Raw genomic sequence first — 18,884 nt, 5'->3', positions numbered from 1 at the left:
AATGATCCCCCCAATTGCTTCCTTCCTCCCCTGGCCCTCCACCTAGCTATCATATTAATGCTCACTGCATGCCCTCTGCCGTGCTTCCCATCCCCATGACCAGCTATCAACTAATAATTTGTATTTAACCTTTCACCTCATTCTCCCAGCCCCTCAACGCCCCTCCCCACTGTGTGTCACCAAATTGTCCACTATATTTGTGAGTTTAAAAGATTTTTTAAATATCAAAAGAAGAAGAGTACTTCATGATATATGAAAATGACATGAAATTCAAATTTCATTGCCCATAAATAGTTTTCTTGGAGCACAGCCTTGCTTGTCCATTTCTGTATTGCTTATGGCTACTTTCACATATAGCAGCAGAGCTGAGTAGTTGCAACAGAGACTGCATGGCCCACAAAGCCTAAAGTACTTACTGCTTGGCTCTTTGCTGAAACTTTGTCCTTGAGTCACACCCATCCTTATCTCATAACTCTTCTCTGAAACTCAGTGTCCTACCCGAAGCCTTTCCCTCTACCCAGGCTTTTAAATATCCTTCTTTTCTTTAAGTTCCTCCCTAGATCCTCAGCTTTTCTTTCTTCCAGGATCTTTCTCCTCCCAAATAGGCTCAAGACCTATCTTACTTAAAAAACAAAAACAAAACACATCATCAACTCAGAAGTCCACTTTTGCTGCTGCTGTCCCTCTCTCGTCTCTATCTCCATTTCGCCTTTCATTTAGTACCTTCGCCTAGACTTCTGACCCCAGCAGTCTGTTAAAACTAGTCTTGCTAAGTCATTAGTGAATTCCTAGCTGCGAGATCCAGTAGTTTTCCCAGTCCTTATCTACCTTGTTTTCTCTGACATTTAACATTTTGATCATTCTCTTTTCCTAGAGATCCTTTTTCTTTTTGCTTTTGTGACATCATTCTCTCTCACTTCTCTTCCTATTTCCAGCCCTTTCTCCCACTCACCTATCAATGGCTTCTCTTCTTTTACTAGTACCTTTAACATTGATGGACTTCAGGGGGGCTTTCTTTTCTCCTCTTACAAGAGCTGTCAGTTTATTGAGTACTTACTGTATGCCAGTGACTATTTTTAAATGTTTTACACAAATTATTACTAATTCTTGCAACAACTTTAAAAAGATTTTGTTTTCTCCATATTATAAATAAGGAAAGTGAGGCTCAGTGAGCTTAAGCAATATTCCCACGACTACACAGGAAGTGGCAGCTGGGGCTGGAACCCAAGCCTGCTGTAGCATACAGGTAAAGTCACCTATTACTTATGTACCAAAGACTCCTGTCACAAACTTTTTTTTTAGCTTCCAGCCTCTATATTGACTGGCTACTGGACATATCCATCTGGTAGTCTTGGAAACATGTCAAACACAACTCATTTTCTCTCCCTCGACTCCCAGTCAGCCCCAGATTGGTAGCGTGACCCTCTCTTTAGTCATCGAGGCCATAGTCTTGGGGTTAATCTCGACTTTGCCCCTCCCTGACCCCTTCTGCTCCTCGGCATCCAGTTGTCATTATAGGCAGTCATTTCTCCCCTTTTAATTTTTCTGGAATTCGCCTCTAAATTGTCCACTTTCACTTTCCTAGTTCAGATTCTTTTCATCTCCTAGACTGTTGTCTTTTAATCATATCCCTTCTTCTACTCTCGTGTCTTTTCTAGTCAATCCTCTACAAGGCTACCAGAATGATCTCCCCTAAACCCCAGATCTGATTATGTTGCTATCTTGGTTAAAACCTGTCGGTGGCTCCCCATTGTACTATTTCTCTACTCTATAGCTTAACTAAGAAAGCCTTGCCTTATTTTTCCAGATTCTTCTTCCAGTCTCTCGCATACTGCAGGTGTGTTTGTGGTTCAGTGTACCAGTACACCCATTCATCTCTCCATGCAGTGTTCAAGGTGTTACCTCTTTTTAGAATGTCCTTCCTAGTTTGAGGAACACCTTTTATGTTTATCCCTAAAAAGTAGGAAAACAGGCAGGCAAAACAAACAAACAAACAAAAAATCAGCACCCTCAATTCAGAGAGCACCTCAGCCTCTGAGCCGTCACTGATTTCCAACAGGCGTTAGGTTTCCCTTTTTTATGCTCCCCTAGCACCTTGGGTGTATATCTTTTGTCAGACTCAGCACAGTATGTAATAATTTGTGCACGTCTACTTCCTTAAAATTGGCACTCCTTAGAAGCAGAGATTTTAGTCTTTTTTATCTCTGGTATCTAGCTTATTGTCTGAGACGCAGTGGTTCAGTAACTGTTGAGTGAGTAACACTGCTATGCTATAGTTGGAGATATGAAGTGAGGCTTTAGGGAAAGGTTAGGATTAAAGGGTGAGGATGTTCGCTAAAGCTGAAAAGTAGACAATACTAGCACCCTGATATGTATAACATCGGAGAATTTACAAAGTGTTTTTACAAATGTTTCGTCTCATTTTGTTCCACTCAGTAGCACTGTGAGACAGTCAGAGCAGGCATGAATATTTACATTTTAGAAATAAAGAACCTGAAACTCAGAGAAGTGAAGCGACTTGCCCAAAGTCTTGAGCATAAGTGCCAGAATTCAGTCTTCTCTAGCGAAATCTAATGCCGCTTCCCCTGCACCAATGGAGAGATGGGGTTTGGAAGACGAGAGAGGGGTTTTGGAATAAACCTACATTTAGAGGTTAAAGGAAAGGAGTGGCTCAGAGAAGAGGATAAAGAGAGCCCGGAGGAATTACTTTGTGGTGAAGGTCAAGTGTTCAGAAGGAGAGGGCCTCACCCATGAGATATTTTTGCAAATAGGGAAGGAAAGTGAGGAAGGATGAAGGAGTTTGACCACCAGGAAGTTCAAGAGAATAATTTCATACAATGAAGCAGCTTACCAAGTGATGCGGACTACATGGACACTGAGGGAAATGGAAGCACAAGTGAAAACTCAAGAAGTTTGGCAGTGAAAGGAAACCAAGAGGCTGGCAGTTTGAGCAATGCCATTTTGTCAGATAGTCCAAGATACATTATTTTCATTTTGTAGACTTGAAAATATTCAGTGGAAACTGTGCCGGTGTATCACTGAGCTAGTATATACATGACTGAGTATATAAATTTCAGGATTTTTAGACTAAATTGAACATTGGTCCATTCCAATTAAGATATAGTGCCACAGGACAAGATGTTTAATCAAGCCTTAAAACGAAGTCAAATTTTATTTGAATATAAGTAAGTGTAACAGTATATGCCCATCTTTAGAGGACGGATATATACTAGAACCTGAAAACACCCTTCGTATATTCACTACAGGCTTATCTGTTCCCCATTGCTTATTATTTGTTGTCTAGGTGTGATTTGATCAATGGCAAGATATCCCCGCTTCGTTGTTAGAGGTAGTTTTCTGTGTTTCTATTGCATCCACATTTCCTGGGAGCCAAGCTCTGGGGGGAGTTTGGACCTGGGCAGCTCTTTCGTCCTATTGATGAGGTGTCCCCTGTCTGCTAGGTAAAGCGGTACCAGTGCACCTTTGAGGGCTGTCCCCGCACCTACAGCACAGCAGGTAACCTGCGCACCCACCAGAAGACTCACCGAGGAGAGTACACCTTTGTCTGTAATCAGGAGGGCTGTGGTAAGGCCTTCCTCACCTCCTACAGCCTCAGGATCCACGTGCGAGTGCACACGAAGGAGAAGCCATTTGAGTGCGACGTGCAGGGCTGTGAGAAGGCGTTCAATACGCTATACAGGTCAGCCTCTTCTCCCACTGTGCCACCGGCCTCTGGCCCTGGCTGTCACGACGGCAAAGCTCTCTCTCCTTGCACAATACAGATGTTCACTTGTGGGGCTTTAAAGAGCGCAGCTATGCTTAAAATTCATTAGAGGAACTTGTTACTTAAAGATCGATATGTATTGGGTTGGTCGAAAATGATAGTACATGTGTTTGGATTCGCATCTCCTGTAGTGACATTCTGGCCTGGGGATTTTAGTATTTGGCATAGCGTAATATCTCCCCTTGGTTCAGAATCTTGGTACTAAGGCTTCTGTCATTTTCTTTCCTACTTCACTTTAAAAATTAACTTCTTTCCACCCTGAGAATGGGGAGTGGTTCATTCATTAACCATTACTCTTTTGCAACATTTGTGTAAGGAGACATATTAGTCTTCAACACTGAGTATAAAATAACAAACAGAACAATAGCTAACAGTTAAAAAACACTCATTGTGCACTGGGCACTGTTCTGAGTGCTAATCCTCACAGCAGCTGATAAGTAAATGGAAGTATAGAGAGGTTTTGTAACTGGCTCAATGTCCCCCGTCCAGTAGTAGGTGAGACCTGGATTTGAGTCCCAGGCAGTCTGGCTCCAGAGTCACGCTAATACCACTATGCTATATACTTCTCTTTGAGCCAGAAATTTTAGATGCTGATATGTTATGGATGTAGAATTCTTATGCACTGGATCTTTTGTTATCTTGTAAAATCATTTTTAATTTTAACAAGGTTATAAATCCTCAGTGTTTACAGAGTAGATCGTTCTATAGTTTATTACAAAAGATGCACCTCCCCATCCCTGCCCTTTCATATGCAATTGATTTCTACTCTTTTAGCTTAATATTAACATTTTTATATTTACTTTTATGCCTTTAAGTATTAGGCTTATGTTGTTTCTTCTTGATTTTTTCCATTTTGGGATATTGACTTCCCAATATGGAAGTTAAGGATTTAGCTCTATTTTTTCCTCCTCTATCTCCATCACACATGGCACTCTTCCCCAAAGCCCATGCTTTCATTGTAATTATTTCCAACATATATATATATATATATATATATATATATATATATATATAGTTAAATTAGTATTCACTATTTGCTTAGCTATAAATAAGGTTACTTTTGTCTCGTTATTTGCCCTAGGCTTATGCACTTGATCTTGAAGCCTATTAAGCTGATGTGGGGAAGCTTTGTAGTACATTATGACAAAGGGAATTTCTCTGGGGTATTTTATAGGCTGAAAGCACATCAGAGGCTTCACACAGGGAAAACATTTAACTGTGAATCTGAAGGCTGCAGCAAGTACTTCACCACACTCAGTGATCTGAGGAAGCACATTCGAACCCATACAGGAGAAAAGCCATTTCGGTACGTCTTACTGTTTTCTATTTGTCAGTGACCAGCTTTCCGCTGGATATCTTGTACTCTGAAATTTTTCAAAATGGAAATAAAATTCCCTTCCCTAGTTCTTTGACAGTATTAGTTCTATTAGTTCTCCCCAGGACAGCTATGACTAACTACTGCAGATTGGAAGGAGGGCGATGGATTCTAGGAGTATCCCCACTCTGTGAACGATGGCCTTCTGCCTCATTGTCCCCTTTATCTTGAAGAAGCATTTGTTGAAACTCACTCATGTGGTAGGTATTTTTATCAGTGCTAGAGAAATACTAAGACACAGGCTCTCCTCTTGAGAAACCTAGTCTGGTAGAAAAGAACTTCAAGTAACCAGGCAGTATCTGAGACTGAGATGGTCAAAGTGCTTTGAGCACAGGGGAAGGGGTACCTACCTAAGCATCAAGGAGGAAAGAGGAGGAGGACACTGAAGGGCAGGAACATTTAGGCTAGTGGTGCAAGTATTTCATTTTGTTACTTGTTCAGTTCCTTTGTAACATCTCGTTACATATGTTTGTGTATACACAAACATATAGGAGCATATACTTTTATCTGTATTGTTCAATTTATGCATATATATTTATGTATGCTTAATAGATGCAAGTACAAATGTTTAAGGACTCATATCATCTACTTTCTTCTGTGTTCACAGCACGTAACACGGTTCCAGGCATTTGGTAGGGATTCAAAAACAACTTAGGGATGATTACGTGATGTTTTAAATAAGATAATCAGTTTGTAAAGATTCCTTTAAATATCATATAGATGTGTTACCGAAAACTGCTCATAAACAGTGTCTTCGAATTCTGGCAAGAAAGATTGCTTGTTATATTCATGGCTTTAAATATGCTACCTTTCCCTTCTCAAATCACTCATCTCCTCATTAGGATATCAAGAAATTAAAAGGTCTTCAGGGACAGTCAACTCCTAAACACTAGTTAAATGTAATTGTGTTTTAAAATTACAGATGCATTTCTGAGCCATGCCCCACTAAAAGGAAGAGTATTTAGATTATAGTTGGTTATTCTCTAGATGCTCTGATGTTTACGTTACTTTTTCCCCCCTTAAGACTGTTGAGGGGATTCTGATTTCTATTTTGTGTATCACAAAAATATATGTGATGATTAATACTGTTAATTTTTTTTATATTAGGTGGCCCTTTAGACATAATGATTATATGTAATTAGAAAGTAAAGCACTTTAGAGAAGCTTTCTATTTAAAGAAATAAAATATTTTGGCTTATAAGAAAATACACTCATTCACCTAAATAGTAACCGAATGCCTGTAAGAACTGCAGCAAATGTAAAGAACTACATGGACCATGCCCTCAGAGAGTTTATAGTCTAGGGGAACAGATACCAAATGTATACAATGTCGATAAAATGAGATTGAAAATGACAGGTGCCATTAAAAAAAAAAAAAAAGCATGTAGATAAATGCCGTAGGAGTTTCAAGGAAGGAGAGATTACTTCTAGCTTTGGTTATCAAGAAAGTAAAAGTAGTAGTAGACCTGGAGTAGACATTGACGATTATAGATTAGTTATTATAGCCAAGATGTTCTGACTGATTTTGTTCTAGCGTTATAGTTCAGGCTCGACCCACTGTAGATGTTTCTAACACTGCACTGGCAGTAGATCTTCGAGTACGTTCTCATCATCATCAGAATTCTGTTAAGCAGTTCATCAAAAGGCTTTTATTGTCAGGGCTCTCAACATGTACCTTACCTGTAGGACAAGAAATACTTACCCTATGCCATCAGCTCCCTCTGATCCCAGATTTGTCACCTCGCTTTTCCAGGGACCTGTCGTCACTCCCATCTCTAAAACCAGTTTTACCAATATGATCTTGGTGCTTTGAACATTTGAGTTTGTATTTACAAGAGATGTTGAAGATAAAGGTCTGTTAGCTAATGACTACTGTTTTCTTTTTACATAAACCACTTATTTAGGTGTGATCATGATGGCTGTGGAAAAGCATTTGCAGCAAGCCACCACCTTAAAACTCACGTCCGTACACATACTGGTGAGTTTGATTAATTTTTATTTTTTATTTTAACATTCATCGAGCCAATAAATATCTGTATTTCTGGAGCTTTGTGTAGGGAGCGAGCCTATGTAGCTTAGTCTTCACCTATAATGTTTAACTTTCTTTCAGAGGTAAAAGGATCTAAAGGTTGGACTCAGGAATCCAACCTTAAGAAATTAAACAAATACAAAGATACTGAAAAAAAGAACCTGGGAAAACTACTAATTTTCTCTTTAAAATTCGTAGAAGCAGGCCGTTCTCATGCTTTCCTCTACGTTAAGTTTAGGAGTGAGATGATTAACATATAACTTATCCAACTTAAAACAGCTGTTTCCTGAACCCTTGTAAGAATATTTACTTCTCCCTTTTGGAGAATAGTAGATGTTTTAATCTAGTGAAATGACTTTATGGTAAAATTAACACTACTTGTCATTCTTGCAGGCGAACGACCCTTTTTCTGCCCCAGTAACGGCTGTGAGAAAACATTCAGCACTCAATACAGTCTCAAAAGTCACATGAAAGGTCATGACAACAAAGGACACTTATACAATGCACTTCCAAATCACAATGGCGCAGAGGTGAGCACTGTTTTGTCTCTGGTTTTGATCTGGGCACCCCAGAACAGTAGTTATTTGTGTATCAAAATTCAAGGTCAAAACACTTTCTCTATGTATCTGTTAGTGAGAAGGAGGAAATCAGTGCCAAGATCTATGTCTTTGTCATGGGGTGGTAGAAGCCAGAAACTTTACCACACTCCCTGTGCTTCAGCCTCTGATTCACCTCCACCTCCGTTCCATCAGGTCTAGTGGAAGAGGTGTCTTGAGACTAGAGGTCTCAGAATGGCTTCCAATGGGCCAGCCAGATGCTATAAAATTGTGTTATTTTCCCATTCACGTCTATAAAATGGTATATCTGTACTTGAATTTGGAACACAAATTAGTGCTTTGCTTCACACATCCATTGGAGAGCCATGCAGAGTCTGGGTGGTCCCTTGTCCTTTTGAATTACCTGCAAACCAAAAGGTTTGAGAGCCACTGGTTTAAGGCAGTGAACCACAGAACAAGCCTCTGCAAAGTTTACAGCAGCTTTGTCTGTTCTTTGCCAGTATGTCTTTTAAACCTAGGAAGTGAATACTGTTATTATCTTACTACTTAATCGACAAAGAAATTGAAACATACTGACTCCCTTTTGAATAAGGTGCTTTTTAAAAAATTAACTTCTTTTTCAGTTACACTTGGCATACAATATTGTATTAGTTTCAGGTTTAGAACATGGTGATTAGGCATTTATATATTTACGAAGTGATCACCCCAGTAAAGCTAGTATCCATCTTGAATAATGAGGTTCTTAAAGTATAATAATTTTGATTTGGGGAGAGACAGCATACTTTAATTCTGTGGTTTGCAATTTTAAACAGCAAAGGAATCCTTTAAAAGGACTCTGCCTGTGTTACTACTTGCCAAGTACTGTGCTTTTATATCTATTATCTCACAAAAGCTCTGTGAGGTCAGTACTGTTCTTATCCCCATATAACTGATAAAGAAACTTGAGACAAGGGGAAATTAAATAACTTGCCTACGTATCCAAAGCTTGTAATTAGTCTAATTTAGGCGGGCAATCTGATTCCAGAGCCTGGTTCTTGACATCTCTGTTCTAAGAAGCAAAATAACATAAGTTGTGAAGACTGCAGCCTCTGGAGCTCAGCTGCCTGAATTCAGATCTAAGCTTAAGATTTGAGAGTCTTTGTCTGCTAAGCTCCATTTATTAAGTCATGATCAGTTTTCTCATTTTTGTAACAATCCAAAGACAGTTTAGGTGCCAGCCACCTCTGAGCATTGGAGGACCCCAGTGCACAGTGCTTAGATCTCATCTTCTCTGGATCACAAGTCACTCTCAGTGGAGGGAATCCTCTAGTCTCAGGCTTTAAATACCATCTAGGTTGCCTTTGAGTCCTAAACTTCCATCCAGCCTGGATCTCTTGCTGGGCCCTATGTACTCAACCTCCCACTTTACATCTTCACCCTGATATCATCTCCTCTTCTCAAACGTGACATGTCCAAACCTGTTCCTCCTGCACTTTTCCCCATTTTAGCAAATGGCACCTCTGTTTTTCTAGTGGCACAGGCCAGATATCTTGGAGTTGTTCTTTATTCCTTTTTTTTTTTTTTTTTACCCTTCATACCCATATCCACTAGCAAATTCCTATCAGCTCTATCTTGAGAATATATCTAGAAACTGATCACCTCTGATTACTTCATTCAGGCTGCTATCTTCTTTTGCCTGGATTATCGCAGTAACCTGCTAAGTGGTCTTCTTGGCATCTTTTCCCCCTTCTCCCCTCTGCCCTGACACAGACTGTTTTATGTGTATCACTCAGAGTCACAAGGATTGCGACTGCTCATAACCCTCGAGTAGCTCCTTATATCACTTAGAGTAAAAGTCAAAACCTTTATAGAGGGCTGCAATGTCCTATACTCTGACTTGGACACTTCTCTGACTTAATGTACTTCTCTTCCTCTCACTTTATCCATACTGTCCTCCTTTTGGTTCCTTAAACAAAAGAAGCCCACTCCTGCCTCTGGGCCTTTGTACTTACTGTACGCTCTGCTTGGAACACTTTCCCTAGATACATACATGGTTATGCCCTTTCCTTCAGAATCTGTTCAAACGCTGCTTATGTAAGAGGCTTTCCCTAATCTAATAAAAGGGCAGCTCCTACCTGAACATTCCCTATTCCCCTTATCCTCCAAACCACTTATCATCATCTTATATACTACATATTTGTTTGTTTGTCCTTTCGTACCCTCCTCAAACCTCCCCCGATAAGAATGCAAGCTCTGTGATGGCAGGGACTTTGTTTTGTTTATTATTGTATCCCTAGACCTGGAACAAAGCCTAATGCATAGTAGATACTCAGTGAATATTTGCTGAACACATTCATGAATGGCAACATCTGATCCATGAAGTGGGCAGGGTTACCACATAAAGCGTGTGAATTGCAACTGGCATTCTAAAAATCAGCTTCAGTTTTACCCTAGGCAGCTGTATTTGAATAGTACATCTTCGGTACTGCTCTGAGTAAGGATCCCTGAGATGCCCATGTTGTAGACACAGTGATAAGCAGAAAGAAGATGGACTTTCAATCAGAATCACTGGGTTTGTGCTCTGCTAATTAGTTACGTGATTTTAGACAGTTCACTGTCAGTCTTCACATTAATTTTCTCACATTTAAAATGAGAATGTAAAATAATACTTCAGAGTTTTATATGAATACCAAACGAAGTCATCGGAAATCCCTTCGTAAATCATAAGGCCAATTATACAAATATTAATTTCACATTATCACACCTTTTATCCTAGAGCCTGAGTTGTGAGATAATTCTTAAACTCTTTATTAACCATCTTTAAGAAATACAAAAGATTCTTCGAAGAATATCAGGATTTTAAAAATTGAAATAATTCACATAGTCCTTGCTTTAGGTGGTTTATACCTCTCCAGATAACATATCTAGACATTTGGGATATTAAAATCAAATGTTTTATTACATGATACGCTACTATAAATCCTGAAGTTTTGTTACTCAATTAGAATTTTTTTCTCTTACACAGGATGCAAATCACTCACTTGGTCTGAGTGACTTGAGCCTTCTGTCCACAGATTCTAAATTGCGAGAAAATTCCAATACAGTAAGTATACCTGTGATATGGGCGCTAGAGAAATAAGTGCAAGAACTAACCAGTCCCTTTAGTGGGAAAATTGAGGGAGACCAATTTTTGAAGTCTTCTAGATTTAGTTGTGTTTAATTACTGACTGTTTAATTTATTTACATTAATTAATTAATTTTTTTATTTTTAATGTTGAGCCATCCTTCCATACATGGAATAAATCCCACTTGGTTGTGGTATATAATTTTGTTTACACATTGTTTTTATAAATTTTTTTTTTATTTTTCAATTATGGTTGGCAAAATGTTTAGGGTTTTTTGTTTTTGTTTCTGTTTTTTCCTGATAAGAGCTCCCATAGGAGAGATTGTTCTCTCTGATGCCTTTTGACCCTAAGGTCACTCACTTGATAACCTCCTGGCCCCAGAACATTTTTTTCTTTATTCATTTAGCAAATATTTATTGAGTGCCTACTCCATCATGCAGTGTGTTGGTGCTGAGCTCGTAGTGGTAAAAATGTAGGTGTAGTCTGTCCTCAAGGAGCTTAAAATTAGTCCCATGTAAGGAGGAGCCAGAATTCCAGTTTCCAGACTTTCTCAAGTCTTGATGGTCTGACGTGAGTCAGTCTTTTTCTTTCTTCGAGCTCACCACATTGCGGTTTTGAAGGAAACCTCCTCTATAGGCCCCTCTGTTAAAAGACAACGAACGCCACCATCTCTATATCTGGTTGCTCAGTTCGCTGTCTGGAATTTCCCTCCCATTCCCATGGTTCCATTTTGCGCCTTGCAGACCACTGCATTAAGCCTGAGCTGCTGCTGCTGCCGCATCGTGAGGATCTGTTTGCTTTCCTGTGTCACCAGCACTGGTTGTTTAGAGTGCATTTTTTGTTGTTTTCTGTGGCATAGATATAGCTTAGGTTAGATTTTCTGGGTATATGCATAATAAAGAAGAAGGAAGCAGTGTGACAGGAAGTATTTGAATAGAGACTAAATGACTCAGGAATGCTGTGAAAAAGTGTTTTTCAAAGTCAAGTCATCTGGAACACTTCTGACAACATGGGTTCTAAGGCCTCACCCCAGGCCTTACTGAGTCAGTCTCTTCTGGGAGTGGCATCAGACACTGCATTTTTATGTGGGCACTCCAAGGCCTGGGTTCTGGTAATGGCAGAGCTGCTTTTATCAGACCAACTCTTCCATAGCAAACAACTATATATGCTGGGAAAAAATATATAAAACAACTACTTGTAGGCACCAGAGAGCAACCCAAACAGGTAGAGGTAACACATGGAATAAGAGACCACTTGGAAGATAGCAAAAGCATTTGGATGGATTTTCAGGTTTTATGGCTTATCCACTAAGAGAAAGCCCTGGTGGACACCAAAGAAGATGGCCAAAGCTCAGCAAATAGCCTTACTGGCTTGATAAACCAGAGGACAGAGGTCAGGGCTAGCAAAGCACCTGGAAAGTGAGGGAGCATAGCCTGGAAAGGGAAGAGCCACAAAGAGGGAGCCCCAAGTTCTATATATAATCTCTCTCCAAATCTCTAGTTGACCTCTGAACTGTGGATGTATAGGGCAGACCCTAAGCAGCCCAACTAAGGCTAAAGAAGTGGATGAAGATTGTCGCCGTGGTCCACTGCAGGGAAGAAAGGGTTTGGAGCTGGAGCACAGTCCAGTCAATGGAATGTTAAAGCGGGTACTTCCAAGAAGTGTAACAGAACCCAGAGCCTCTCAATGTACTGGGTAGCCCAAAAGGAGTAAACATAAGAAGAAACAAGAAAACATTAGCATTCCTCAGTAGAATGGGTAAACTATGGAGCCCCGCCTCAAGATGACCCAGATGTTAGTCTTAGCAGACAAAGATTTTAAAATAGCTCTTAGATGCTCAAGGGCATAAAGAAATATGCTTGTAATGATTGAATATATGGGAAATCTCAACAGAGAAATAGAAACTGTAAAAAAAAAATCTACTAAATGGAAATTCTGGAACTGAAAATTTACTGAAATAAATTCACTGGATGAACTTAACAGCAGATTGGAAATTACAGAAGAATTGGTTAAATTGAAGATAGGTTGATAAAAATTAACCAATCCGAAGAAGAAAGAAAAACATTAAATATGCATCTCATATGATTGTTATACATATTCACGTTTCAGAGCTATTGCTATAAAAAATAACTGGGTGGCCTAGATGCCCTCTGAGCTATACAGCCTAATCTCAGAGATTGTGTTAAATGGTTTAGGAGTCCGCTCCCTGGCTAGGGCTATGGCATATCACTGAGGAGCTTTCTGGAGCCCTGTAGTCCCCAGATGAGGAATCCTGGTACTAAGGAACATTAAGTACTTTTTTAAAAAGGAAGATCCTTTTCTATCATAATTTATGTCAGCAAGAAAGAGGCTGCTCTATCTCTAGGGGATAAATTACATATTGTGCCTCTGTCTTCCAGCATTTATCCCAGAATTGGAAATAGTCTCATTTTTAGTCTTTCAAACTAAGGCTACAATTCCTTGAAATAATAAGATTGATTTTGCTGTGCTTTGACCTGCTTTTTAAAAAAATTATGAATTGTTAAAAATCAAACTGTAAATTTTTGTGTGTTCATCATTTTGTGCGTTTTTAGGCAGATGCATATGTATGCGTCCAAGAAGCAAATTCTGATTTACTCAGATCTTTCAGTAAAGGAGGGTCAAAGCCAGTAGAGAATGACCTGCTGGGCGGCCTCTTGACTGTTGAGTTTCAGGACAGATCCTGGTCCCAAACAGCTCCCAGTGTTCTTTCATCTCTTTGCTCCAGGTCCTAGAGGTTCCGCCTGTTCTTGTCTCCTTTACATTTGGGAGCTGCTCCCAGGGTTTTTGCCCTGAAACCTGGCAGTGGCTGAGTCACAGTCTCCTCAGCACTTTCTTTTGTACTTTCTTTTTCTTTTTTAATATAAAAACTTTACTGATATTAATATACACACAGAAAAGTATACCTGTTACAAATGTATGGCTTAATGAACCATCACAGTTCATCACATCTGTGTAACCAGCACCCAAATCAAGAAATGGAACATTTCCACCACTATCCTGACTTCTAACAACCTATGATGAATTTTGCCTATTTTTGTGTTTTATATACTTGAAGTCATGCGGTATCTATTCGTTTGTGCTGGTTCTTTCTTGCAACGTTATGTTTAAGAAATTCATCCATATTTTTGCATATAGTAATAGATCATTCTCATTGAACATTCAGTTTCACATTAAATGAATATACCACAATTCGTTCTTTCTACTGCCCTTGGATATTTGGATAGTTTCTAGTTTGGAATCAGTATGAATAGCACTACTGTCAACACTCTTGTACATAATAATCCTTTGGAGTCAGTTAGGCTCATTCCTCTATAACAGTTTTATTGCTGACGATTTGTAAACAGGTAGAACAAAAATAACTATGAGGAAGTTGCGAAGTTTATAGTTTAGCAGTAGTTGTTAGCCCGCTATTTTTTTAACTGAGTTGTACCTCTTTATTGGGTTATAAAATAATAGTTTATAATCAGCATTTTAAGGACATCAACAGAATAAAAAGTATCAAAAGACAGTGCATACAGTAAGGGTAAACTCTGTTTCAGACTTTTGTTTCAGTTATACACATTTGAATATGTGCGTAATATGAAGTATAATGTAAAATGTATTTCTTACTGTGTGTCATGATGAACACTTTGAGGGCCACTGCCTTGCCTGTGATTCTTAACTCCCTGTGGACTGGAAACTACACGCTCCAGGTTGCCACAGTCTCCCAGGCCCTGTCTCACCTTGCTTCACTTCTTACTATTGCTCGTGTAGACGCTTGGAGGTTGCCTTTGTCACTCTTGCCCTACGAAGTGCATGGGTGGAGGTGGACTGGAGGTGGATTGCAGACAAAAAAAGTTGTCAAGAGTAAGATCTTCAGGGCATTATGTGTTTTTCATATTTTATCTTTATAAATGCCTCTGACCTTTTTTAATTGTAAGTTACAAGGAATCAATGTAATGACAAACAATAGTGGGTATAAGGCAATCACTATTGTCTATAAGTTTCTTTATGTGGTTTGATTCACTACCATGTGTACATACTGGAATATTACAGATGTTATGTGATGACCTTGAAAGATATTAACAATGTATTGCAGTAAAGGATATTATTCAATCCCATTTTTATGTAGAATTTGGTCTCTTAGAGCAAGGGTTGGCACATTTTTGTGTGTGTGAAGGGCCAGATAATAAATATTTTTGACTCTATAGACCATATGGTTTCTGTGACAACTCCTCGACTCTGCCATTATAACAGAAAGCAACATGGACAATAAGTAACGAACATACCTATGTTCCAGTAAAACTTTATTTACAAATACAGGCATTCGACCTGTAAGTGAGCTTGTCAAATCCTGTTTTAGAGTATTTGAGGATGCAAATCTTGAGTGCCTGAAGTTTAGGGGCATATATGCCACCTGAAAAAGAAAAAGTTAGAAACAAGAAGCATATCAAAAGATTATTGCACTTCTACTGTTCTGTGTTCTTTCATGGTGAAGAATTTCATCCTATGGGGACTCTTACATCCTGTTTTTGTCCATCATCAGACACAGGGCCAGGATTTCAGCACACTTTCACCAGCAAGCATCTTTAAATCGATGTTCCAGAATTCAGATGATACGGCAATTCAGGAAGATCCTCAACAGACAGGTTTGTTATACAGACTCTCTTCGAGCAATGGGAGGGAGAATTCACACTGTTGACATACCGAATGACGGGCACGGTAAAATATTATTTCCGTTCCTTGAATAAAGTGTCTCTCAGTGAGGGGTTAGAAAAGTATGGGCCTTTTAGTTAAATTCCATCTTTTCCTTTACTTCCATCAGTGAGGGTCTTCTTTCCTTAGACTCTCAAAGAAAAAGGTCTCCTTTTCCAAAAGCTATGGATGGCTTTAAAAAATGAGAAGAGCTGTGTGATGTGACACCCCATTCATGAGTGAGCAGGACCCACAGACTTAGCATCAGATACATAGATCAGACCGTATTTGAAGGAAATCTTTCTCTGAAACTTCACAATACTCAGTGTGTTCACTGTTTATGCAAAAAAAGTGTGTCTAGTCCCATTCTAGAAAAGCCTTAGGACACAATTTTTTTTTTTTTTTTATGTTAAGACCTATACTAGGTCTTCACATATAGAAAGTGAGATTGATTTTGAAGCCTGTTACTTTGACCAGAGGTATCTTTCAGTGAACAGCAGAAAGCCAGCCTGCTGGCAGCGAAGGAATTGGCTTTGACAGACTTCAGCTGTCTTTGGTTTAGCCCATAGTGACCGTGTTTTTGTGGCTCATATAAGGCTTGGGATATGTATATATATTTCTATTTCTTTTTCTTGCCAGCTGCCTTGATTGAAAGTTTTAATGGTGATGCAGAGTCAGTCAGTGATGTTCCGCCATCCCCAGGAAATTCAGCATCTTTATCTCTTCCACTTGTACTGCAGCCTGGCATCTCCGAGCCACCCCAGCCTCTACTACCAGCCTCAGCACCGTCTGCTCCTCCGCCTGCTCCCTCCCTAGGAACTGGTTCCCAGCAAGCTGCATATGGCAACCCCCCTGCTCTCTTACAACCTCCAGAAGTGCCTGTTCCCCACAGCACACAGTTTGCTGCTAATCATCAAGAGTTTCTTCCGCACCCCCAGGCACCGCCGCCCATCGTACCAGGACTTTCCGTTGTTGCTGGGGCTTCTGCATCAGCAGCAGCAGTGGCATCAGCCGTGGCAGCGCCACCCCAACCACAAAGTACTACTGAGCCCCTGCCAGCCATGGTCCAGACTTTGCCCCTGGGTGCCAACTCTGTCCTAACTAATAATCCCACTATAACCATCACCCCAACTCCCAACACGGCCATCCTGCAGTCCAGCCTAGTCATGGGAGAACAGAACTTGCAGTGGATATTGAATGGTGCCACCAGTTCACCGCAAAACCAAGAACAAATTGTAAGTATTATGTATAAACAGATCCCTTGGGGTGAAGTGTATTTACATAGGCGACATGTTCAGAGGCATTTACTTCAAAAAGGAAAACGGCTGTCATATCTGCCCTGAAACACGTTATTTTGCCTTTTAGTCATTTTCCCCAGAATCAAGTGGTATAGGTCCAGGTTGGCGCAACAACCCCCAGCAGTAGGCACTTGAACAAATATTCCATCTGCAATCTAATCCCATCATCTAGGACAGAAGAGCAGTCAGCAAACTCCAGAGACCCAAACATTGCAGGAAAGCGGATTCTGTCTCCAAGGCAGAGTCACGCTGCTGCAAGGGACTGTCAGATGGAACCAGACAGCAGTGGCCACTTCAGGGAAATAACAAGTTCCCAGAGCCCACGTACAGCCATTTTCCACAAAAGTATTTGGTCTCAATGACTAAGGAAATGACGTGGTCATTCAATTAAATATATTCTGAGAGCCTGTTTTTCATCAGATACCATGCACGATACTCTTGGGAATGCTGAAAAGTGAAAACCGTGTTCTCTTTCATAAAAGCTTACATTCTAGTTAAAGAAGCTAAAATGCTTGAAAGAAAGTTAACATTACCAGTAGTAGGTAAAGTGCCAATAATAATAAAAATGATAATAGAAAAAAATAACAGCAGATTTATTGAGTTCTTACAATGTATAAGGGCTTACTTTGCTAACCAAGCATTTTTTTACTTTGAAGATCTAACGTGTAAGTCATTTTCTTTGTGTACATTATTTTTAAATTACATTTTAAAAAAAATTTTATCGAACAGATAGTACAGAGAATGCCCATACACCCCGTGCCCCCCACCAAGTTTCCCCTGTTATTGACATCTTGCATCAGCACGCTACGTTTGTTATAATCACTATTAATACATTATTGTTACTCGTACATTCAGGTTTGCTCTTTGTGTGGTATGGTTCTGAGTTTTGACGAATACATTTCCTCTGTCTGCCATTACAATATCCAGAATAGTTTCATTGCCCTAAAAATCTCCTGTGTCACTTTTTCCTCCCTTCTTTCTCCCCTAGCAACCACTGATCTTTCTAGTGCCTCTACGTGTTCGGATCTCTAGATGTCACCCACTGTGCTAAGCACTTTTTAATGCATTACTCATTTAATCACAGCAATCCTACTAAGTATGTGGGATTTTACCAGTGGAGAGCGGAGGCCCAGAGAAATCAAGCAACCAGCCTAAGATCACACAGCTCATAAGTGGCAGAGCTAGGTTTTGAGCATCGGCCAATCCCAGAGCCTGTGATCTTGACTACTACACTGTGCTGCTCGATAAGGGGGTTCAGAGACTAAGGGCTTGTTGGGCAGCCATACAGTCAGGTGAGCCTTGAGTTAGGAAGAGGAATTAGATGGAGAAAAGGATGTAACAAGTAAGAGAGTGGGTGGATATATGATGCTCTCAAACAAACTGGAATGGTAGTTTAGGGCTAAATAGTGAGAGCACTCAAATCCATAAATGGGGTGCCAACTGCCTCTGGAGGCAAACGAATTTCATTTTCAGATGGCCAGAATCACTGGAAAGGTCTTTTCAGTGTTATGACTCAGTCCGCCTCCATGTAGTTTTTATTGTTTTTTTTCTGGAACGGGTATCATTTCCATACCATTCATTTTCATGTATTTAAATATGAGTCTCATTTTTCCATCACTCTATTATAGTGTCATCTCCTAACTTAGCCAGAAGCTTTCACATTCCTCCTGGACTCATCTTAGAGGAACTTTTTTTTCCTTAAAGGGATAAAAGACAAAGCCCTTTTGAGATAAGACTTGCAGAAAGTAGAAAACCTATAGCAAATTTAATAGGAAGTGTACTAAAGGGTGATTTCTGGGAATAACTTTATAGTCCTACTTAATAATAACATAAGTAGCTGATGTTTGCTGAATGCTCACCATGCGCCAAGGGCTCTACATGCATCAATCATCTCATTTCATCCTCTCAGGTCCTTTGGGAGGTTCTTTGGTTATCATCCCCATTTTTACAGAGGAAGACGCAGACTCAGAGAAGTTAGATCACTTGCCTGACCTCAACAACTAATAAGTGGCAGAGTTTGGACTTAAGTCCAGGTGTGGCAC

General features: G+C 39.8%; 1 protein-coding gene across 3 annotated transcripts in view; it reads left to right on the top strand.

Annotated features, from left to right (window-relative positions):
• MTF1 (metal regulatory transcription factor 1) overlaps nucleotides 1-18,884 on the top strand; it is a 37,768-nt gene that overhangs the window by 12,185 nt on the left and 6,699 nt on the right. For all 3 annotated transcript variants that reach the window (XM_016157384.2, XM_016157383.2, XM_016157382.2), the window contains 7 exons: nucleotides 3,462-3,700; nucleotides 4,959-5,090; nucleotides 7,064-7,137; nucleotides 7,582-7,718; nucleotides 10,750-10,827; nucleotides 15,396-15,498; nucleotides 16,184-16,779. In XM_016157384.2, coding sequence (XP_016012870.1) covers nucleotides 3,462-3,700; nucleotides 4,959-5,090; nucleotides 7,064-7,137; nucleotides 7,582-7,718; nucleotides 10,750-10,827; nucleotides 15,396-15,498; nucleotides 16,184-16,779 — 1,359 coding nt within the window. The remainder of the gene's footprint in view (nucleotides 1-3,461; nucleotides 3,701-4,958; nucleotides 5,091-7,063; nucleotides 7,138-7,581; nucleotides 7,719-10,749; nucleotides 10,828-15,395; nucleotides 15,499-16,183; nucleotides 16,780-18,884) is intronic.

Source organism: Rousettus aegyptiacus, unplaced genomic scaffold, assembly GCF_014176215.1.
Source record: "Rousettus aegyptiacus isolate mRouAeg1 unplaced genomic scaffold, mRouAeg1.p scaffold_m13_p_1, whole genome shotgun sequence".
Classification (NCBI taxonomy): Eukaryota; Metazoa; Chordata; class Mammalia; order Chiroptera; family Pteropodidae; genus Rousettus; species Rousettus aegyptiacus.
This window is presented reverse-complemented; position numbering and strand designations above follow the sequence as displayed.